This window comes from Salmo salar, chromosome ssa11, assembly GCF_905237065.1.
Source record: "Salmo salar chromosome ssa11, Ssal_v3.1, whole genome shotgun sequence".
Taxonomy (NCBI): domain Eukaryota; kingdom Metazoa; phylum Chordata; class Actinopteri; order Salmoniformes; family Salmonidae; genus Salmo; species Salmo salar.
In genome coordinates, this window is record NC_059452.1 from 24,131,309 (window position 1) to 24,156,655 (window position 25,347).

The 25,347-nt window shown below is 41.2% G+C and overlaps 1 protein-coding gene across 1 annotated transcript; it reads right to left on the minus strand.

Moving 5' to 3' along the window:
* Positions 1-2,906: 2,906 nt before the first annotated feature.
* On the minus strand, positions 2,907-16,337 carry LOC106562312 (mucin-5AC). The gene is made up of 30 exons (XM_045689219.1): positions 16,228-16,337; positions 15,856-15,918; positions 14,536-14,797; positions 14,140-14,254; positions 13,790-13,880; positions 13,586-13,692; positions 12,123-12,339; positions 11,902-12,027; positions 11,410-11,527; positions 11,172-11,310; positions 10,821-10,931; positions 10,611-10,680; positions 10,240-10,377; positions 9,972-10,136; positions 9,761-9,855; positions 9,406-9,532; positions 9,042-9,297; positions 8,816-8,868; positions 8,436-8,536; positions 7,471-7,622; positions 7,254-7,392; positions 6,812-6,922; positions 6,225-6,404; positions 5,848-6,087; positions 5,611-5,767; positions 5,389-5,517; positions 4,758-4,908; positions 4,598-4,641; positions 4,268-4,510; positions 2,907-3,862 (listed from the first exon to the last, which is right to left on the minus strand). Exons 1-30 carry the CDS (start codon positions 16,307-16,309, stop codon positions 3,189-3,191), a joined length of 4,656 nt encoding a protein of 1,551 aa, XP_045545175.1. The 5' UTR covers positions 16,310-16,337; the 3' UTR covers positions 2,907-3,188.
* Between the last annotated feature and the right edge of the window lie 9,010 nt (positions 16,338-25,347).

Here is a 25,347-nt window from a genome sequence, read left to right on the forward strand (position 1 = left end):
TTGACAACATTTCACTCGTATCTCATAATCAAAGCACTTTTGCTGAAGACCTTGCTTATTGTTGTCACAAATCAGTCCAACGGATGGATTGCAAGTCACGTCTTGGCCAAGCTGAGAGATCTGCAGTCCAGGGTATTGTTTTGCTCTACATTCAACTGCCTCTGGAGCTGAGCAAATGTGATAACCACTGGCAATGATGTTCTTAATGGATTCATTATCTCCACCTTCAGAGCCAGACGTTGGCCCACCAAGGTTGATCCAGTCTGACCACACACAACTTTCTTCACCACTGCACTGGGCAGTTGATTCTCCTGTTGAGGTTGATGCAGGAGTAGAGGTTGGAGTTGTAGTAGTGGTGGAAGGCAGAGTTGTTGTTTTTGTTGTAGATGGAGCTGTCGATGTCAAGATTGTAGTAGTGGGTGTAGGAGTAGTGGTCGGAGGAACTGTTGTTGTTGTTGTTGTTGTTGTTGCGGGATGTGTGTTGTGGGTCCACATTGACAACATTTCACTCGTATCTCGTAATCGAAGCACTTTTGCTGAAGACCTTGCTTATTGTTTTTACAAATCAGTCCAACGGATGGATTGCAAGTCACGTCTTGGCCAAGCTGAGAGATCTGCAGTCCAGGGTATTGTTTTGCTCTACATTCAACTGCCTCTGGAGCTGAGCAAATGTGATAACCAGCAGCAATGATGTTCTTAATGGATTCATTATCTCCACCTTCAGAGCCAGACGTTGGCTGACCAAGGTTGATCCAGTCTGACCACACACAACTTTCTTCACCACTGCACTGGGCAGTTGATTCTCCTGTTGAGGTTGATGCAGGAGTAGAGGTTGGAGTTGTAGTAGTGGTGGAAGGCAGAGTTGTTGTTTTTGTTGTAGATGGAGCTGTCGATGTTAAGATTGTAGTAGTGGGTGTAGGAGTGGTGGTCGAAGGAACTGTTGTTGTTGTTGTTGTTGTTGTTGTTGTTGCGGGATGTGTGTTGTGGGACGACATTGACAACATTTCACTCGGATCTCATAATCAAAGCACTTTTGCTGAAGACCTTGCTTATTGTTTTCACAAATCAGTCCAACGGATGGATTGCAAGTCACGTCTTGGCCAAGCTGAGAGATCTGCAGTCCAGGGTATTGTTTTGCTCTACATTCAACTGCCTCTGGAGCTGAGCAAATGTGATAACCACTGGCAATGATGTTCTTAATGGATTCATTATCTCCACCTTCAGAGCCAGACGTTGGCCCACCAAGGTTGATCCAGTCTGACCACACACAACTTTCTTCACCACTGCACTGGGCAGTTGATTCTCCTTTTGAGGTTGATGCAGGAGTAGAGGTTGGAGTTGTAGTAGTGGTGGAAGGCAGAGTTGTTGTTTTTGTTGTAGATGGAGCTGTCGATGTTAAGATTGTAGTAGTGGGTGTAGGAGTGGTGGTGGGAGGAACTGTTGTTGTTGTTGTTGTTGTGGTTGGGATGTGTGTTGTGGGACCACATTGACAACATTTCACTCGTATCTCATAATCGAAGCACTTTTGCTGAAGACCTTGCTTATTGTTTTCACAAATCAGTCCAACGGATGGATTGCAAGTCACGTCTTGGCCAAGCTGAGAGATCTGAAGTCCAGGGTATTGATTTGCTCTACATTCAACTGCCTCTGGAGCTGAGCAAATGTGATAACCAGCAGCAATGATGTTCTTAATGGATTCATTATCTCCACCTTCAGAGCCAGACGTTGGCTGACCAAGGTTGATCCAGTCTGACCACACACAACTTTCTTCACCACTGCACTGGGCAGTTGATTCTCCTTTTGAGGTTGATGCAGGAGTAGAGGTTGGAGTTGTGGTGGAAGGTAGAATTGTTGTTTTTGTTGTAGATGGAGCTGTTGATGTCAAGATTGTAGTAGAGGGTGTAGGAGTAGTGGTGGGAGGAACTGTTGTTGTTGTTGTAGTTGTGGTTGGGATGGGTTTTGTGGGTCCACATTGACAACATTTCACTCGGATCTCGTAATCAAAGCACTTTTGCTGAAGACCTTGCTTATTGTTGTCACAAATCAGTCCAACGGATGGATTGCAAGTCACGTCTTGGCCAAGCTGAGAGATCTGAAGTCCAGGGTATTGATTTGCTCTACATTCAACTGCCTCTGGAGCTGAGCAAATGTGATAACCAGCAGCAATGATGTTCTTAATGGATTCATTATCTCCACCTTCAGAGCCAGACGTTGGCTGACCAAGGTTGATCCAGTCTGACCACACACAACTTTCTTCACCACTGCACTGGGCAGTTGATTCTCCTTTTGAGGTTGATGCAGGAGTAGAGGTTGGAGTTGTGGTGGAAGGCAGAGTTGTTGTTTTTGTTGTAGATGGAGCTGTTGATGTTAAGATTGTAGTAGAGGGTGTAGGAGTAGTGGTGGGAGGAACTGTTGTTGTTGTTGTAGTTGTGGTTGGGATGGGTGTTGTGGGTCCACATTGACAACATTTCACTCGGATCTCGTAATCAAAGCACTTTTGCTGAAGACCTTGCTTATTGTTGTCACAAATCAGTCCAACGGATGGATTGCAAGTCACGTCTTGGCCAAGCTGAGAGATCTGAAGTCCAGGGTATTGATTTGCTCTACATTCAACTGCCTCTGGAGCTGAGCAAATGTGATAACCAGCAGCAATGATGTTCTTAATGGATTCATTATCTCCACCTTCAGAGCCAGACGTTGGCTGACCAAGGTTGATCCAGTCTGACCACACACAACTTTCTTCACCACTGCACTGGGCAGTTGATTCTCCTTTTGAGGTTGATGCAGGAGTAGTGGTTGGAGTTGTACTTGTTGTAGGTGGAGCTGTCGATGTTGAGGTCTTTGTAGTCGGTGTTGGAGTAGTGGTGGGAGGAGCTGTTGTTGATGTGATAGGTGGAGCAGTCGATGTTAAGATTGTGGTATTGGGTGTTGGAGTAGTGGTAGGAGTTGTAGTTGTGGTTAGAGTTTGAGTTGAGGTTGGAGGAGTAGTGATTGTCGTTGGTTTACTTGTTAATGTAGTTAATGTGGATGTTGACAATGTTGCAGCTGTGACAGTAGATCTTGTTGTAGTTTCTGGTGTTGTAGTTTGACATTTCACAGTCTTACAACACTTCACCTTAATTTCATAGTCAAGGCATATTGGAGGAATGCCTTGATCTTTGTTCTGGCATATTAGTCCAACCTTCGTATTACATTCTACAATCTTGTCCTAATTCAGACAATGGGACCCCTGGATATCGCACTGCTTGGCACATGACATCCACTGGTTTTTCACAAATATGTTTTCCAGATTCTAGAATCTTTTTAATTGATTCATTGTCGCCACCCCCAGGACCAAATTGAGGATAGTCCACATTATACCAAGGTGACCACTCACAAACTGTGCAGTTTGGGGGATTTGTATTCAACGTGGTTGTTGATATAGTGGAGGTGGTTGCGTTTTTGTTTGTTGTTGTAACAGGTGGCATTGTAGTTGTTGGTGCAATGGTTGTAGACTTAGATGTGCAAAGATTTTCATCACAGCAGAGGACTCGAACTTGGTAGTTAAAGCACAGTGGGAATTTGCCTGACTGGTCTTCATTTCTGCAAGTCAACCCTTCTGCTACATCACACTGCACCACTTGGCCCACTTGGCTTATGCTAACATTTGGGTACTTCTCGGCTCTGCATTGAATCTTGCTTGGCTTCTCACATATATCGTGTCCCTCTGCTCTTATGTTGTTGTAGGTTTCAGAGTCTCCTCCTGGAGTTCCAAGTGTAGGGAATGTGGTATCAAACCATTGTGACCACACACATGGATATCCACATGTAGTAGTAAAGGTTGTTGGAGACACTGTTGTCTCTGTTGAAGTTGTGGTTGGCGCTATAGAATCATGGATTACATTACAGTTAGTCAGTTAAATACAAAAATAAAAATACCTTTTCTTATTTTAAAGTGGTGATAATGTAACACAATCTAATGAAGGTGCCGAATTAGCAATGTCTTCAGCCATTTTGATTGCAAGAGATACTTGCTGTAGTTTTTACACTTCATATGCAACAATGGTGGCTGGTGGAACTTTAAACAGAGTGAATGGGCTCATAGTAATAACTGGAACGGAATCAATGGAATGGTCTCAAACACAAACAACTGATTTGTGTTTGAGACCATTCCATTTACTCTTTCTGACTCATTATTATGAGCCATCCTCCCATCCTCAGCCTACTCTGATATTTAACCAAGTCATACTAGTCACTAGTCACTCAAGACTTAGTCTCAGGTACCCACCAGTTGGTGTTGGTGTTGAGAAAGTGAAAACATTTGTTGTCACTGTAGAGGATGATGTAGAGGTAGGGACAATCGAAGATAGAGTAGAAGGAATTGGAGTTGTAGTTGAACATAGGTACATGTCCCTGTGAATGGTTCCATTCTTCCCACAAACTGCTGTTATACAGCTCCTATGTCCATCTGTTGTATCATATATGATATGCCCATAGGGGTATTTGTTCCCATTGTAGGTGCAAGTGCAAGCTGAAAGGATAAGATATATTTTAGCGTACTGGAATGTTGAAAACATTATTAATCTGTTTTTGTTTTTGTTGAGGGATGCATTCATACCTTGTTCATCGTATTTGCAGTCCACTGTCACGGAATTACAATAGCTTTGGAAAAATAAACATTTACAATTCTACTTAGTTTCATTTATGACATCCAAACATAGTTACGGTGTTCACAATTCTGGCCAAGACCAAGATTCTCTGTATTACTAAAGGCATACCATGTCTGGCAGTTTTCTGTGGTTGGTACTTTTTCTCCATTATTGTAGTGTTTTCCATCTCTGCCATAGCAGCCACACTGCTCCTTCTCCACACACTTCATTATATCTTCATCAAAGAAGGGTTGAGCAGGAGGACATTTTGGATAGCAACCTAAAGAAGAAGAATATTCAAATATTAATGATCAAAAAGCAATTGATTGATTGAGGTAATTTAAAGCTAGAATATTTTGTAGCTATAGCAATTTTCTGACATATAAATGAATAATATATTTCCATTACTTATTGAAGAATATAATTTATAAATGCCTCCTGAGCATTGTTCAACTGTCGTACCCCATAAGAACCTAAAATATACACTTGTTTTACCCCAATGTTTGTAAACAAAAAAAATGAAATCCAGCACTGTATAGCTGCAAAACATGGTTAAACCAATCATTTGTATATCATGAATGGTCAGCCCTTGCATCCATAGCTCTGTCTATGGATTTGAGAGTGGTTACAATTTTCCGGGGTGGCCACTTTGTTATTGTTTCAATTAAGGACTCTAGCTTTAACATTAAAGAAATACTAAGTATCTGTTATAGAAAATTGCTGTTACCCAAAATATATCCTAAATGAATGTTTACTGTACCTTCAAGGGGTGGTATCTGAGTTGAGCAGCTCCCAGAGGGATTCCTGCAGGTCTTCATACACTGAGCTCCACATGCCTTGTAGTGCCACTCACATTCTCCAGTGGGGTTATAGTAATCACAGAACAGTGCTGTATGTGGTGGACAAAAGCTCTCTGTAAGTATTATCTTCAATTCGGTTTAAACTGTCAGCACTTAAATGAATTGAACATTTAGAAACTCACGGCAGATTTGTGGGCTTCTCCAGGCTATGCAGGCTCCAGCCTCATTACAGGCCTCTGCATAAGCTGCCACAGCAGTACAGAAACACTCACAGTCTCCACCACTGTCACAAGCACATGAGTCTGTCACACAAGCATCGTAGAAAGGAGAGGGGTCCACCTAATTGGAGAACATGATTAGGTCAACATGATCATATCAAATTCCAAAACATTCAGTGAACGACTAAAGTCTAAACCTACTTTAGAATGGCAGTCTGTGAAAACTTTGCTCTGTATGATGCTGCACTGCTTCTGTGACCAAGACTGCCTGTAAGGGTTGGCAGTACAGGGGCTCCTTTTGCTCTTTGCATCGGGGCAGCTTGCAGAGACTTTCCAGCTGTTTCCAAAGTCTAGAGAATTGACAACAACTGCCTGGCTCCTGGTAGTGAAGTCATTGTTTGCATTGCCATCATAGTTTCCACACAGACCACAGACATGTCCCTGAAGAGGACATAGCAAAAGATTCAGTTGAATGATAAAAAGGAGTCATAACAGACTTCCATCAACTTATCAGTTGATGGAATACTATAACAATATTTTAATATCTAATTTGTCATCCAATCAAAGTTGAAATGTACCTTGAACTGTGGGTTCAGTTTGATGAACATGCTTGTTTTCCTGTCCCACATGAGAATCAAACCATTATTGGCTTCAATCACAAGGTAGATGCCCATTGTGCGAATCTGGTAAGGAACCGCCTCCCCTGTATTTCTCTCAATGACTTGGTAGTTCCCTTCTGTCAGAATTAATTCACTGTTCTGAAAGAGATTTTTTTTTTTTATATAGTTTGAGTATACAGTTAAGGTATTAATGTATCTAATTACTCATTATGTTATAATGTATGCCATAATGTTCATTTTTTTGCCAAGCCTCATGAAGCTTTGATTTATGTGTATATAGTGTGCTTTATAGTATGCATGTATGTATGTATGTGTGTGTGTGTGTGTGTGTGTGTGTGTGTGTGTGTGTGTGTGTGTGTGTGTGTGTGTGTGTGTGTGTGTGTGTGTATGTATGTATGTATGTATGTATGTATGTATGTATGTATGTATGTATGTATGTATGTATGTATGTATGTATGTATGTATGTATGTATGTATGCATGTTATATTAGTAGTCTTGGCTTCAGTAATGGTATGTGCCAGGCAGAAAGCAGGAATCTAGTTACCCCCAGGAAGAGCTTAATGGCCTTGGAGCAGGTGGTGCCTGTTGTTCCACAAGGGATGTTCTCAGTGATGACTCTGAAGCTGCCATTGGCATTGTTGCTACCACAGTAGTCCTGTTTAAGGTTTCAGTCATAAATTTAACAACAGCGAACATAGTATTTTGGTGGTTGGCACATTATCTCCAACCAAACATGTAAGTCAATCATTGAAATAGTGAAAAGGTACAGCTTGTTGGGAATGCTACAGCAGCATCCACAAAGCAACAGCAGATCATGTCCAAACAGTTTCAAATTTGCTTTTCAGACTCCCCAGAAACACCTACAGTATATACCTTAAAACAATTAACACAAACCCTTATTGTTCAGCATGTATTAATACTTGACCAATAAATCAAATAATACTGGTGTTGATCACTTAGACTATCAAGAAACCCTGCAAGCATACCTTTGTAAGTGTGTATTCACAGTCTCCATCAAAAGTGAATCGTTTCCCATCAAAAGTAATGTAGTGTCCATCTCCATAAATGGCACAGGTTCCATGGCACAGGTTAGTTGTGCACTGCCATTTTCTGTCTTTACAAGTGCTGAAAGTGGCAAAAACAGATATATCAGACTGAAGTCTTAATTGGTTTAAAACCCCAATTGAGGCAAGATAACCTTACCAGGTATTGCAGTCGACCTTGATGCTGTCTCCTGGTTGGTAAGTAGCTCCATTGTGAGAACAAGGACAAAGGTCTGGCTTGATGCAGCCTCCTTTTCCATCGGATACCAGTCCAGAGGGACACATACAGCCTGATATGCATTCTGTGCTGATCTGTAAATTGAAAATGATTGATTTGAAAATATACTGTGTAAAAATTGTGTTTACTAAACGTTAATCTGGTTCACGGAAAGTTCCGCACAAATGCGTGAAGTCTGGTGGACCAAAAGGTCAAACTTGGCCTTCATTAGCCATTAGCCAATACAGAAAGACTAGGAGAAACTCCCAGGGCATAGGCATTGGCTTATTCAGCTTAATCTACCAACCAGTCATCTCCCACAACACCTTCCCCCTAGCTCACCCCATACACTAGCGCACCACAAGCACGGAGCCACGCCTCGCAGTCGTGTGATTCGCTCAAATTAAATTACGACCAATACTTTACTCAATAAGGAAACTCCCATAGAATTATATGGTCACTCCCACTAAGGACAACATTTAATCTTTGATGCATGAGGCTTAAATGCGCTGTGCGCAATAGCTTAGAGATGAGGTTAACTATACCAATATCAAAAAAAATGAAAGTTTATATTTTACTCTCGATTTTAATTCATTATCCTATGGGCATTATATGACTATACACTGAGTGTAGAAAACATTAAGAACACCTGCTCTCTCCATGACATAGACTGACCAGGGGAATCCAGGTGAAAGCATTGATCCCTTATTGATGTCACTTGTTAAATCCACTTCAATCAGTTTAGATGAAGAGGGGGAGACAGGTTAAAGAAGGATTTTCAAGCCTTGAGACAATTGAGACGGATTGTGTATTAATATCAATATTAGGAAGGTGTTCTTAATGTTTTGTACGCAGGCGTATATCCGCTGTGCGGAATGGACTGGAGGCGAGGTGAATAGGGGACTTACACAGGCCATATCCAGAATGTTGCAGCTCTTCTGACACTCTAACCCTCTCACTCCTGGGCTTGCATTGGAGCAGTTGAAGAAAACCATTGGTGCAACACATGCTGTGAAAATAAAGGGAATTCATGTATCATGACTGTTGTGTCTTTCACAAAATCAAAATGCTCTGTAAAGTGTGTACTAGGATGGAGAGATAATATTTCAACATGCACATAGCCTGGTTCTGTTGCCAATAGCATACTATTACCACACACTATATCTGTATATAGGATTTGGAAGAGTGCCATTAAATTTTTGTACTTATTTCAAATTCAGTGTTGTCTGGCACAGTACAATAGCTCAAAATTGTGAGTTGTTTTGACAATTTATATACATAAACTTACTTGGCTGATCGGGTGAATCTCCAATGCAACGGAGTTTTCCCTCCTTGCAGGTGCTGAAATAAAATGGTGTTAATGGTACTTGAATGTCCCTATGCTCACTACAGGAAAGCAAGGCCCAAGGCTCTTGGTTCATAAAGTCCCAAAAATATGCCTTTGAAATAAAATGTGTAGTGAATTACATTGACATACAGCTTGAGTATAGGTAAGTAAATAACTCGGTCCATACCACATGGTTCCATCCTTGCTCATGACCTCTCCAGGGGACACCACTGAGCCCTTGTAATAACAAGGGCAGCTGGCTGGTGGAACACACTTTCCCTCATCATCCAGGTAGGTTCCCTCAGAACAGACACACCCATCCACAGACTCGAAGGTGATTGAACAGGTAAAGTCAGAGTCGCTGTAGCAGCGGCAGGAGCGATCACTGCTTTTTATGCTGTAGCTGTAGACCATGGTGCTAGGGCACGAGGTGGAGTATTTGTCTGGGGATGGCAACAATTAGTGTTTGATGTAAATATTTTCAATATTTGTATCTTATTCTCCCACAATTGACACATCTTCTTAGGTATTATGGTGTGATTGTCACTCACTGCAGATAGTGTCTCTCCAGCCGCTGAGCTGGATACCCTCGGCAGCACAAGCGTGGACATAAGAGGAGACGGCAGCACACATGCAGTCCTCACTCTTCTCACAGTTACAGCTGTCATACATGCAGTTCTGAATAGAAAACCACAGTCACAACAGCATCCATATTATACTGTACAATAGTTTTAATTAATTGTGTGTGCATAATATGCACAAATTCTGTGCAGATAAACAATACCTAACAGCAAGCAACGTAATTCTCAATTTCCCCATAACAGCTGGCATCACGTTACATACATTTGTATATTAGTTATGCTCAGGAAACTGTCTGAAATGAATAGTATGGTGAAATGGTCTCACTTCTTTGTACATGTCTGGGCTTATTGCTGTGTGGCATGGAGCAAACAACCCTTTAGGATCAGCCAGCTGAGAGCACCAGTGCTGGGCATACTTCTCTGAAATAGTGAAAAAATAAACCACAGGAATTAGTTAGGCCAACTTTAAGAAACACTTGCACCATTCTCCATAACAATTAAAACAGACATGGAAAGGTGATAAACCATGCAGATACCATTGTCAAGACTTAAACTGCAGGGGCTTTCAAAGCTACTCTTGATGTCTGGGCAGCTGGCTCGTGTTTTCCAGGTGTTTGCAAAACCAATGGCTGTGCCCTCAGTCACTCCACTCAGGACCTTGAAATCATCTCCTTGGTTGTTGTTGAAGTTTCCACAAAGACCTGTAGGGTGAACATGTATTTATATACAGGGAAAATAAATAATTCCCAGAACATGAACACCTCAGTGGACTGTGGTGGTTGGTCAACGGATGATGAGACATACCGCAAGTTCTCTGCTGCCAAACGGTGCTTGCAGCAATATAGACCTGCATTATTGGTGAGAGTTGGATTTCCAACTGGAGGCCAAAGGTGGTCTGGATGATGATGAAAAATGAGGAGGCTCTGAAAATAGTTACTCCAGCTATAAGGAACAAAGTGGGAAGAGGAAGGAGTAAGATTCAGCATTATGATGTTATTAAGTAAAATATGTGTCAGTGTTGAATGATAAAGCTGCATCACCATCACAACATTCCCCTTTATCATGATGTATTCCCCATACCATGATGTGCTTTAACTGTAGGACACACGTTTCATGTATGCCTAGTCATGACTACATTGATTGTACTGTATGTTTATTGTACAACTGTAACTTACCAGCAGAAAAGGGCAGCTGAGAATAGATTCCATTTACAAAGGCTTTTCCATTGGGTTGTATGTTGATCACCTGCGTAGAGGGGCATTGTTTGACCATATGCTTATTCATGTTATTCAAATAATACATTCAAGTCTAAAACCTAACAACACTAGGGAAAAAACATTTACTGCAGTCAAAGGCTGATAGCATGTCAGTCAAAGAATACTTACAGTGGCTCCTTCTGAGAGGGACAGGGTAACAGCCTTTAGACAAGTCTCACTGTCAGAAAGCCCACACTGCACCAGATCCCCCAGTACAGTGAATTGCATCCCATCACAGTCCTGAAAAAAACATAATTAAGTCAAAACATACAGGGCGGTAGCACTCCGGGAACATGGTTGGAGAGCCCTTTTCTATATTACAATTTTCATCATAAAAACTGGATATATCAGAAGAAAAGTAAAGAAGATGAGCTGTAATACAGACATAATAACTACAAAGAAGGTTGCACGTTTCAAAATGTATTTTATGTGAATGAGATTCATGCACACAGAGCTTTGATGAGGAAACTGTATAATCACCTTAGTCAGAACATAAGAGCAGTCCCCATGGAAGGTGTAGGTTTTTCCATCATAGGTGTTGATGTGGGATCCACCCTCCACAGCACAGGTGCCAGGACAGTCCTTGTCCACACACTTCCACTGACCACCAGCACAGGAGCTTAAGGGCAAAATATAAATTATTCAATGGAACTTACAAATTGTCACCCCTGGAATAACTTTTTGTCTCAAGTCAGAATTCTTAGCCTGGTTTTCTTACCAATCTTTACAAGTGCTTGAATAAGACTCTCCGGGTGCGTAGGTTTTTCCATTGTGGCGGCAGGAGCATTGACTCAAGGCGATACAACCATTCTTGTTGATGTCATCAAAAACGGTTCCTTTGGGTGAGCGCATACATGTGGTTATTATGTCTCCATCCCAACATACTGCCCTACAAAGGCAACACTATGTCTTTTGTTTTACTCCAAAATCTGAATTCAAAGTATTTTTCTGTCTCGACAGACAATTTCTGAAACTCAACTGGCTTATTCTTGTGTCAGGAACTAAATACCACATGAATCAGATAATATACCTGGCCATTACAAAACACCAAACTTGTAATTGCCTTTGTAACGCAACATAGTCCAGTCCACAATATGGAATCAATTACTTTGCATTCTATCAGTATACAGTCTGCTCCATTCCAATGGATTTTTATTACATCTCTTTGAAGAAGAGGATGTTCAGAGAATGTTTAAATATGTCTGCCTACCTGGAGGACAAAAGCAGCCATCTGAGCAGTGTTCCTCACACAGCTGGCCTCTCTCAGGGTTGGAGCAGGTGTCAACACAGGGGTTTCCACACTCCTTGTACTCCATGTTGAAGGGGCATGTCTTATCTGCAAAGATAAGGTTATGTCAAAATATGAGTACACTGTTGCAACTAACCAATGTGCGATTTGAATGTTGATACGGGGAGTAAGGGCATGCTTACAGCAGAACTGTTCACTCCTCCATTGCTTGGGCTTCCCCCCTGCATGAACACACTGGCGGGAGTACTCTGAGATAGTGTTGCACAGGCAGAAGGACTTGGTGCTGTTATCACAGTGGCACAGGTCAGATACACAGGCCTCAACAAATGAGTCAATGGCCAATAAGTCCTTACAGCTGCTGAAGGCAGGACCGGAGAGCAACTGCTCACAAACTGGTTTCTATCAAACAAAAACAGACAGATGTTATAATTAGGACATATACAGTGGAGTCTGAAATAATTGACACCCTTGATAAAGACGAGCAGAAATTACTGTATAAAATAAATGCAAAACAAATTTGGTAAAATATATTATTTTATATTAATACGATTGCTTCTAGAAATAGATTTTGTTTAAAAAGTAATACAAAAAACATCTCAGAAAGGTAGAGGTGAAAATTATTGACATCCCTGTTTTCACTATCTTTCAGTACTTCACCTTGTGAGGCTAACTGCAATAAGCCTTTTTCTAAAATGTTTTATGATTTGGAGAACAAATTAGGACCACAGGAGATTGGTGGCAACTTAATTGGGGAGGACGGGCTCGTGGTAATGGCTGGATCGGAATTCGTGGAACGGTATTCCATTTACTCCGTTCCAGCCATTTTTACGAGCCGTCTTTCCCTCAGCAGCCTTCACTGTTTAGGATCTTTGATGTCCTTTGTCTGTTGTTATGGACTGCCCTCTTTAATTCAAACCACAGATTTTCAATGGGTTTCAAAGAGAGACTGAGATGGCCATTGCAAAAAGGGGCTATTTTGCTTCCACTGGTCCTGGGGCTCTTGTAAAGATCAATCATGAACTTTACCCAGTACCTGGACATTTTTGCCAAAACCTTGTTGCCACTGCCAGATTGCTGAGACTTGGTCTTCAGTGGATCTTCCAGCAATACAATAACCCCATGCACACATCAAAATCCCCCAATAAATATATATTTGTCTTCAAAATCAACTCAGTCTCCGAACTTTACACCCATTGAAAATCTGTGGTTTGAATTGAAGAGGGCAGTCCATAAGCACAGACAAAGGATATCAAGGATTTTGAAGGATTCTGTATGGAGGAATGGTCTAAAATCCCTCAGAATTTGTTCTCCAACTCATAAAACATTCTAGAAAAAGGCTCAGTGCCATTATTTGCAAGGTGTGGTATTGAAAGGTATTGAACACAGGGGTGTCAATAATTTTGACCCCAGACTGGAGAGAAAGAAAATATGACTTTTTAACAAAATGTCTTTCTCAGAGCAATTGTATTAGTATAAAATAATATAATTTTCAAAGAAATGGAGCACACAATATACTGTAGCACTACAGTCATTTTTGCAAATCTTTATCAAGGGAGTAAGTCATTTCGGACCCCACAAGTTGTTAAGTACACAGCAGCCTAGCCAATATCCCTATTCTTATCATAAGCGATGAAGTGTAACCTACCAGATTGGGGCATTTCTGATTTGAAGGCAGTGTGTTTTCAGTACAGCTTTCAGTGGGTCCATCCAATTTCCAGAAGTTTCCGAAGTCGACAGGGGACAATTTCATACCTTTGGCATAAAAATAAATCAAATTATTGTTAAATGTCAACTGTATTCCAAATAATAGGCAATGGTTGATGTTTTGATAGTGTCAATGAAAATGTACCATGGCTATAGAACTCATCAAATTGCTGAATTCCATTAAAATCTCCACATAGACCACAGGTCTTATTTCTGAATTTGATGTCCATCTCCACCTGAAATAGACATTTTAGGGTGACATTTTACCTCCATAACCGCATAACACTCGACAAAAACGGGAAATAACTGTAACAAAACAAAGATTTAACAGGAGTGACAACCTATTCCTTAATAACTATAGATTAGGACTACCTTAATTAACTGTTGTTAACACAGTGCCCACCACAGCACAGGCCTTCAAATGTAGACATTGACCACACCGCAAAAATCTAACTCCACCTAGAAATATTCATAAATGCATAATTGTTGTACTACCAAGAAGGAATCGTCCTGGTTCCATATGGCTACCAATCCCAGTTTTGCTTTGATCTTGATGTAGGAGGGAGTCTCTTCAATGAGAATACCAGACTGGCTGAATGGTAAGGTGGCACTGGAGGAAGAGGAAGACAAAGCACTAGATTCAACTAGAACTTAGTCAGACCAACCAATTTTACATTAGCTCAATTGACTTCATTTTATGACATTTTCATTTGTACTTTAAAAACAACATTCTCATCTCTGTCACTGTAAATATGTGCTTGAGCATAATTACCAAGTATAAGGTTGAGTCTAATCTGTTAAATCAAAGCGACTGGGACAACAATATGACATCCAACTACTTGAGCACTGATTAAAAAATACAGCTACATGAGAAATTCTTGAGGAACTTACTTATTCCCATTAACAACAACGGAACCCTTGGATAGCTCCACCACTGTGCCATCCAGCTTCATGGTTATCTTGCTAATGGTGGGCTGGTTGTCCACCACCTGCCGCCTCATCTGGATGTTGAAATCCTCATAACTGCTATGGCACAGTGAGGTCACAACATAGTTGCAGGTGGAGGGGAGCTGAAAGATGTCTCCGTCAAAGGTCTTGAAGTGGTAGTTACCCCACGTACTGCAGACTTGGCCATTATGTATAGGACTCACTCCTGGAGGAAAGGACAACCAATTCAGCTATGATAGCATACAACTCAGCAGCTTTTATCTTCAGATATTTAGAAAGAAATGAATAGATAACGGGGAGCAGATATTATTTCCCATTTTTGCCCCTCGTAAAACCTTGCATTTAACTAGGAGTCCAATGGTTGACTGCTAGATTGGCTTTACTCACTCATCATAAGAGTCTACTGACACACCCGTGTGTCAATCTAATTAACATAATAAATAAATCCCCACCAAAATCTGTCACTTTAAGCTAAGGATATCTGTTTTTTTGCATGGGCTGCATCTCAATCCACCGCATCCACCTATGTCGACCTTCCGCATCTGAGGTTGAAAGTGGCAGAGCTACGGAGCTGTTTGTCACACCAGGGGACATCCTGAAAATCGGTATTCTGACGAAAACGTCTTTAGCGTCCAAACGATTTGGCCTACTAGCTAATATGACCACTGAGGTGTCACATAACTCATCTGATGTCGGTACCGCCGATGTGCCAACTTCTGTCTTTTGCGTCCATTTGGTCTACAACCCCCACAAGTGTCATGGGACTCGTCTGAAGTTAACCCATACAAATTAATGGAAGTATGGAGGTAGTTTTGTGCCAAGAAAATAAAAGGGGTTAAATATGTGACAAAAAAAACACAAATATTTCCTGAGCTTTCTTATATCTCCAGACAGTTTTTTGGCATTTATGAATGTGTTATTCAATGCGTTTCTATGGGCTATAGTAGTAAACGCCAAATTCAATATTTAATCAACTAAAATACCAAGACTTTTCAAAGTACATCCAATGTCTATTATGTTTATGAACTTGAAACATAAATTAATAAGTAAGCCTACTTTTTGCTTTTAAACCGCAGCTAATACACAAAACCTGTTGCACATGTGGATATGTTGTGGATATGTAAGGCTGCAGTGTTATGACTGTCTCCATCATGGTTATTGTCCTATCACCACTGTCTGTGGATATGTAAGGCTGCAGTGTTAATCATTGTCATCATCCTCAGGGCTCATGCATCTGTATAGCACAGGTATTATGAAGCTTACCTGCAATCTCAGGTATCCTTGACATTGAGGGGATGATGTTAACTGTGGTCTTTGGTGTATCCTCTGAAATCAAAGTGTATGTTAATAAGTTACAGGAATTTTTACTGTAAATCATTGTGGAATCCTGTATATTTCAGGTTCTGTTATGTAGTTCTCTTGCCAATCCTACATTTACCTATTCATCAATCATAACCCATGCTTAAAAGGCACACAAAGGCAAGACTGAGCATATTCACTCATTGTTAGGCTGTCCAATGAGATAAACATTGGAGCTATTGTGAGAGCGCTATGACATACAGTAACATACAGTTTAGCCCTGTCAACACTAAAGTACAAGGTTTCATGTAAATCAAAATCATGGATTCTACCCACCACTTTGAGAGGCAGTTAAACCAATCACCAGTGCCATCCATATTAACACCCATGTGGGTGTCTGTGTTGTCCCCATGATCATCCTCTGGGTAGGGAAAACAGGTGGTATGAGAAAGGTACTTAGCTTGGTTTTATACCACCTGAGTGAAAGGAAGGTCTTAAGTTCTAATAGACGTGAAGGTGTGGCAGAAGGGTTGGCTCCATCCAAAGGATTTCATGGCCCTCTCAATTCAGTATAAGAGGTTTAAACCCCATTTTATCATTGCACAGAAAAAGCTGTCATCAACAAGTGGTTCCTAGATTTGTTTACCTTGTGACCAAGTTCCAATATTTATCGTGACCAACCAAATAAACCAAACACATGTGTCAACCTAGTCTTGAGTTGAGCCACAAGCCAGGAGGATATATCCCTGACCCATCATTCAGGAGACACTGTCATAGACAATGTCCATAACCATTATTATTGCATTAGTTATCCATTAGATTGATTGTATATATATATATATATATATATATATATATATATATATATAGTGGACTGAATAAACACCAAAACACGTCATAAAGTCTTTGTGTTAATATGTTTTGTTTATCTTTTGATGACTCATTCAACAGACCAATATAACACGCTGCAGGTGTGTTCCTATCACAAGATAGATTACTGATTCGCTCAAATGTCCTTACACTGAGGCTGCAATTTCTTATTGTTTCTCTTATCACAAACAGTTTTTACACACAATGGCAATATTGCTCATGACTTAATATGAAGGAAAACCCTTGGTTACATTACTAATTAATTGTTTTATAAACACGAAAAGTTTTCAAAATGCCATTAGTATTGTTGTAATGCACAATGTGATTATGTGGTGCTGTGGAAAGTAGCTCCACCATCTCATGTCCTTATATCAATATTCTTGTAGAAGCGCCATTCCATTTGATTTCAATCACTTTTTGACTGCACCCCTTTAAATTTGAACCAAACTTTCTATACATATTTGCCCATCGTAGAAGTAGTCAGAAAATAACTTTTTGGACCTGAATGCCAAAACATTTAGGAGATAGAGGTGCTCAAAGTTTACCCATTTTTCATACCCCAGCCTACCCTAAGACATCCATAAAAGCTTGCAAAGAGGGTAGTCAAACTATTTTATAATAATAATTAAAACAAATATTTTAATACATTTTTTACCTCTAACATCAATTATCTAAAAATGCATGTACTCCAATCTTCGCATCTGTTGTAGCTTAGACACAATTTTAGAACATCTGAGGTGTTTGTGTTGTGACTGACATTGGTTTAGACACAGCATGCTCTTGAATACAGGGTGTGTGTCATGTTTTGACAGATAAAAATCGAAATTTCTACTTTCAAATGGTAGCACAAAGATGGTTGGAGGTCCACACATCAGAGAATGTTGACTTGAATGGGAACATCAGTTGTTTTAAATTGTTTTGTCAATCTTCCATACAAACCTATTGAAATCATAGAAATATAGATAATAGAACAGCCATTCCTATTTAAGTTGAAATAGTTTTACAACACTGTTTGCAAGGTTTTAAATGATGACATACTCAACCATTTACCTTTTACAGTGCTGAAGACATGCATGTCTCATGGTAAGATGGGGTATGCAAAATGGGTCAACTTTGAGCAATTCTAGCTCCACTTTCTGACCACTTCTACCATGGGCAAATATTTATGGAAAGTTTTGTTCAAATCAAAAGGGGTGCGGACAAAAAGTGAATGAAATCAAATGTAACGACCCAGAACTGAGGTTCAAAATGAGAATGTTTTGGCATGAAAACCCCCTTTAGGATTAAAAATACGGCCATTAAAACTGTGAATGAATGGAATGTATTGTTGAAAGCTGTGTTCTTGTTGCAAAGCATCACGTGATTCATGATTTGAAAATTAAATTGTCACTGAGCTATTCACACAAGGGTTAGATAGATTCTACATAAACTGTATCCCCAACTAGACCTTTGACAAGATTATTAAGGATATTGATACCATCTTGTAATTTAAACATACAGTCATATTGTCACGACCGTCGGATGAAGTAGACCAAGGTGCAGCGTGGTGAGCGTACATTTTCCTTTTTATTGAATGTCGCCAGCAAAACCAATAAACAATACAAAACGACCGTGAAGCTTTACAGGGCAAAGTGCCACAAACAAAGTTAACTACCCACATGGACAGGTGGGAAAAAGGGCTACCTAAGTATGGCTCCCAATCAGCGACAACGAAGTACAGCTGTCCCTGATTGAGAGCCATTACCAGGCCAAAACAAAGAAATACAAATCATAGAAAATAGAACATAGAATGCCCACCCAAATCACACCCTGACCAAACCTAAATAGAGACATAAAAAGGCTCTCTCAGGTCAGGGCGTGACACATATCCTTGAAAGTAAATGGTAACAACTTATTTTTAGGTACTCATAAGCATGTACATAAGAATCTAATAACAATTAGCAAACAAATTTGATAGTATCTTTAAATTAAAATGACCTCTATGTATTAGCATTTGCTGCTAGTGTACAGTGATCTCCATGTGAATTTGGATAGTGATGCTCTCCATATGTATTTGATCTGCCCAATGAGGTCATTTCTGGACAATAATTCTTGCAAGAAGCACACTATGTCATTATTATTTCCACATTGAGACAGTTTCTACATTTGCATATTGTTTACATTTTTGTCATTTAGCAGACGCTCTTATCCAGATCAACTTACAGTTACTGCATTCATCTTAAGATAGCTCAGTGGGACAACCACAAATCCCAGGCATAGAAAGTAAAATGTTCCTCAATAACGTAGCTATCAGTGGGGAGAAGAGCTTGGACTGGGCTGAGCAGGAGCTGCCCTCCCGTAGGGGTGGGAGGGCCAAGAGACCTGATGTGGCGGAACGGAGTGCTTGGGTTGGAGTGTAGGGTTTGAACATAGCCAGAAGTTAGGGAGGGGCAGTTCCTATTGCTGTTCCGTAGGTAAGCACCATGGTTTTGTAGTGGATGCAAGCTTTGACTGGAAGCCAGTGGAGTGTGCGGAGGAGCGGGGTGACATGAGAGAACTTGGGAAGGTTGAAAACCAGGCGTGCTGCAGTGTTCTGGGTAAGTTGCAGGGGTTTGATGGCACAAGCGGGGAGCCCAGCCAGGAGCGAGTTGCAGTAGTCCAGATGGGCGAGGACAAGTGCCTGGATTAGGACCTGCGCCGCTTCCTTTGTGAAGTAGGGTCATACTCTACAGATGTTGTAGAGCATGCAGGAGTGGGTCACTGCTTTGATGTTTCAAACTTCAACCTTCCCAAGTTCTCTCACGTCACCCCGCTCCTCCGCTCTCTCCACTGGCTTCCAGTTGAAGCTCGCATCCGCTACAAGACCATGGTGATTGCCTACGGAGCTGTGAAGGGAACGGCACCTCCATACCTTCAGGCTCTGATCAGGCCCTACACCCAAACAAGGGCACTGCGTTCATCCACCACTGGCCTGCTGGCCCCCCTACCTCTGAGGAAGCACAGTTCCCGCTCAGCCCAGTCAAAACTGTTCGCTGCTCTGGCACCCCAATGGTGGAACAAGCACCCTCACGACGCCAGGACAGCGGAGTCAATCACCACCTTCCGGAGACACCTGAAACCCCACCTCTTTAAGGAATACCTAGGATAGGATAAAGTAATCCTTCTAACCCCCCCCTTAAAATATTTAGATGCACTATTGTAAAGTGGTTGTTCCACTGGATATCATAAGGTGAATGCACCATTTTGTAAGTCGCTCTGGATAAGAGCGTCTGCTAAATGACTTAAATGTAAATGTAAAATGTTTGCAGAGAATGACAGGGTGTTGTCCAGGGTCATGCCAAGGTTCTTTTCACTCTGAGAGGGTGACACTTCGGAGTTGTCAACCGTAATGGAGAGGGGTTTGAGCGGGCAGGCCTTCCCCTGGAGAAGGAGCAGTTCCGTCTTATTGAGTTGAGCTTGAGGTGGTGGGCTGATATCCACGTTGAGATATCTGCCAGGCATGCAGAGATCCGTGCCCCCACCTGGGTGTCAGAAGGGGGAAGGAGAAAAGTAGTTGAGTGTCATAGCATAGCAATGATAGGAGAGACCAGACCATGTGAGGATATTACGGAGCCGAGTGACTTGGCGTATAGAGAGAAGAGGAGAGGGCCTAGAACCAAGCCCTGGGGGACACCAGTAGTGAGAGTACGTGGTGCAGACACAGATCCTCTCAATGTCACCTGGTAGAAGCGGCCTGCCAGGTAGGATGCAATCCAAGAGTGTGCAGATCCTGACACCCACAGCCCTGAGAGGGTGGAGAGAAGGATTTGATGGTTCACGGTGTCGAAGGCAGCAGATAGATCTAGGAGGATGAGAACAGAGGAGAGAGAGTCAGCTTTGGAAGTGCGGAGAGCCTCCGTGAAACAGAGAAGAGCAGTCTCGGTTGAGTGACCCGTCTTGACGCCTTACTGGTTAGGGTCAAGAAGGTCGTTCAGAGAGAAATAACGAGAAAGTTGATCAAAGACAGCACACTCATGTGTTTTGGAAAGAAAAGAAAGTAGGGATACACGTCTATAGTTTTTGACGTAAGATGAGTGTTGGTTTCTTGAGGAGGAAAGCAACTCGGGCCATTTTGAAGTTAGAGGGGTGGGATGAATTGATGAGGGAAGAGAGGAATGGGAGAAGGTCTACAAAAAGTATGTTTATTGTGTAACATTCTCTTTATTAAATAATATTGCCTTTATTATGGCTAACACATGACTTATAATACTTGAATTAGAAAACACTTAACCAAAGCCTAATATATCACTAATAAGACACAATGAAGGCATTTTAGCTACTTATATACACACTTATAAACTGCAAATAAGTGGTTTACACTGTATGTGTGGCCTACTTTAAAGTAAAGTGTTACCAAATAATCAGTTTGTATATTATACTAGTATTCATGTTTAACGCCACAAGAAGAATAATGCGTAATTACCCCATAACATGTTGCAAAATAATTGGTTTTAGTCATTAGCGCACCGTGCAAGGGCTATACACACCTGGACACAACAGCCAGAGAGCTGTGCTGTATATCCCTATGGCCAATAATGAACTTAATAATTATTTTGGGTCATCGGTACAGATATCCAGGACTGTACTTATACTATGGATGCAACGGTACACAGTATGTTGTCGGACCGTTCGGTACGCCCCCTACGGTTCAATACGCACACGTGAACTACGGAATTACGATATGCCTGTCATTTTCCTATAATTTCCAAAACTTGCTTATTGCGTTGCAGACTACACACACGTTGTTCATTCAGATCCACAGAACCAGACGCGCAGTTTGTGAACAGGCTTGGCAGGCAACTGCGTGGGGCCACAGGCCGTTAGGGGTCTCCTGAGGGCTGACAAACTTTACTCCACAGCAATGTCTCAAAATGTGGCAACCGCAGTGACCGCAACCCCTTCCCCATTAAACAACCAATGGGCAATTTGCAATGACATCTCAGTAGGAAACCTCCCTAAAGGGGCCCCATGAAGATATGGGAAACTAAAACCAAATATTCTCTCAGCTCCAACGTGACAATGGCGAGTTCTAGCGAGACAGAGAGAAGCACATTTGAAGATGCACCGCCGTCTTTCAAATCCGCTGTGTGTGAACATTTTGGATTCAGCGTTCAATACGATGACGAGGGTAAGAAGACCGTAAACAAACAAAGTACAGTCTGCAAGCATTGCTTTGCCACTGTCCTCTACTCAAGTGGAAACACTTCTAACATAATGTGTCATTTACGTCACCATAACCCGGCCATATCCCTTGCGGGTGGAGCTGGAGCAAGGAGAGTCCACTCATTAGTGAAAACACAACAATTTCTCGCTGCTGCCTTCCAACAACAATTTGCGACAAATTCAGAAAAACATAAAGAAATAACAAAAGCAGTGGGAGTATTCATAGCCAAAGATTTGCAACCCTATTCGTGGGTTACTGACTCGGGATTTCGTCAACGGATCAAAAAAAATTAACCGTGTTACAATGTCCCCTCCCGTACACATTTCAGCAGCAAAGTAATTCCCAAACTCTATGAAACATCACGAAGAGAAATTGAAAACGAATTGACACAGACACCCTATCTAGCTCTCAGCATTGATAGTTGGACCTCCAGAGCAACTCAAAGCTACCTCACTGTGACGGTTCACCATGTACTGGAAGCTACCTCACTATGATGGTTCAATATGTACTGGAAGCTACCTCACTGTGACGGTTCACCATGTACTGGATTGGGAGATGAAGAGCTACGTGTTGCAAACTCGTCCCCTGTATGAGATTCATACAAGTGCACACTTTTCTTAAATATAAAGACACCAAAACCATAACGTGGCCCACAAACCATGATACATACCGAACCGTGGGCCCACTGTACCATTGCATCCCTAACATATACACTACCTTTCAAAAGTTTGGGGTCACTTAGAAATGTTCTTGTTTGTTTGTCCATTAAAATAACATCAAATTGATCAGAAATACAGTGTAGACATTGTTAATGTTGTAAATGACTATTGTAGCTGGAAACGGCAGATTTTTTAATGGAATATCTACATAGGCGTACAGAGGCCCATTATCAGCAACCATTAGAAAACGCTTTTTCAATTACGTTAGCACAGCTGAAAACTGTTGTTCTGATTAAAGAAGCAATAAAACTGGCCTTCTTTAGACTAGTTGAGTATCTGGTGCACCAGCAGTTGTGGGTTTGATTACAGGCTCAAAACGGCCAGAAACAAAGACCTTTCTTCTGAAACTCATCAGTCTATTCTTGTTCTGAGAAATGAAGGCTATTCCATGCGAGAAATTGCCAAGAATCTGAAGATCTCGTACAACGCTGTGTACTACTCCCTTCACAGAACAGCGCAAACTGGCTCTAACCAGAATAGAAAAAGTAGTGGGAGGCCCCGGTGCACAACTGAGCAAGAGCACAAGTACATTACAGTGTCTAGTTTGAAAAACAGACGGCTCACAACTCCTCAACTGGCAGCTTCATTAAAAAGAACACTGGACAGAGGAAAATTGGGAAAAAAAGTGTTATGAACAGACAAATCTAAGTTTTAGGTGTTCGAATCACAAGAAGAACATTCGTGCGATGCAGAAAAAATGAAAAGATGCTGGATGAGTGCTTGACGCCATCTGTCAAGCATGGTGGAGGCAATGTGAGGGTCTGGGGGTGCTTTGGTGGTGGTAAAGTGGGAGATTAGTACAGGGTAAAAGGGATCTTGAAGAAGGAAGGAAATTCACCATTTTGCAACGCCATGCCATACCTTATGGACGGCGCTTAATTTGAGCCAATTTCCTTCTACAACAGGACATTGACCCAAAGGACAGCTCCAAACTATGCAAGAACTACTTAGGGAAGAAGCAGTCAGCTGGTATTCTGTCTATAATGAAGTGGTCAGCACAGTCACTGGATCTCAACCCTATTGAGCTGTTGTGGGAGCAGCTTGACCGTATGGTACGTAAGAAGTGCCCATCAAGCCAATCCAACTTGTGGGAGGTGCTTCAGGAAGCATGGGGTGAAATCTCTTCAGATTACCTCAACAAATTGACAACTAGAATGCCAAAGGTCTGTAAGGCTGTAATTGCTGCAATTGAGGATTCTTTGACAAAAGCAAAGTTTGAAGAACACAATTATTATTTAAATTAAAATAATTATTTATAACCTTGTCAACATCTTGACTATATTTCTTATTCATTTTGCAACTCATTTCATGTATGTTTTCATGGAAAACAAGGACATTTCTAAGTGACCCCAAACTTTTGAACAGTGGTGTACCATAGATCAAAGTTAGTTGGGTCAAAGTTGAAGCAAGAAAAATATCAGACCTGGGTCAAATACATTTGTCAAATATTTGAGATGCACTAGATTAACGTGCCTGTTATAATGGCTTGGCTAAACCTCACATTGGATATTCGGTATTTTACAACTTGATGTTAGATGGTTCCTCACCCTGAAAGTAGTCAGTGGGCCAGGAGAAAATGTAATTCATACTTCAGTTTTCTTTAAACAGCCACTACAAACTTCAGCTAACTTCAGCCACTACTAGCTAACAATTAATGGAAGGATATGTGTAAGGCACATGGGGTTGTGTGAAACTTACTCCTCAGCTAGAAGTGTCCACACTTGCACTAGCAAATAGACAGCTTTTCGCATGGTACCGACCGGAAATGCACTTCAGGAGGGCCGGCAGGGCAGAGGTCCTGGGTTTGAACCTCGATGTGAGTCAAATCCCCTTTTGGTAACATCAAACCAAATATGACGTTTATTTGACTGAGACATGTTGACAATTGCACACATGCCCCCATCAGTTCCATCAATTTTTTGCAAGCGATGGCTAAAGTTAACTGACATTTACAGTGGCTGTTTAGAGAATGGATTACAGTTTCTCCTGGCCCACAGACTACTATTAGGATGAGGAACCATCTAACAACATGTTGTAATATCCTGAACTTCCCCTTTAATAAAGCCTTTCTTGCTTTATGTCTTGCTGTATGTACTGTACTGCAGCTTTCAATTCATCTTGAAATTATATCAACATTTTAATTTCATCAACAGGAAGACATGTCAGCCCATCTAACCAGAAAAATTGGACTCTGCACTGACGCCCTAACCTCTTAATTGAATGATGTAGCAATCTAATCATACCATAGTTCATTAATCACTTGAAAACATGGCCATTAAATGGTCATTTCCACTTCATTCACTGACACTCCTTAGAATCACCAGGGTAAATATTTACGCTGGTCATAGCAATGGTTGCGGTGCCAAAATTTGTAAGCATTACGTTTCCAAGAACAGAATCTGGATCCTGGCCCTCATGAATACATGTCCATTTAATAAGTAATAAAGCTGTAGTTAATGTCATTTATGTGATATAATTATAATTTGAAACTAACCATTTGATGGGAGACCTCCCTGATATGTAGGTCAGTAGGCCTTATTTTTAGCCATGAGTTATCAGAACAACAATTTCTCAAGGGCAGTGCAAAGGAGAATTATTTCATCAATCCTGCTGTAAAACGAAAAATATATACACTACCAGTCAAATGTTTAAGAACACCTACTCATTTAACGTTTTTTCTTTTTA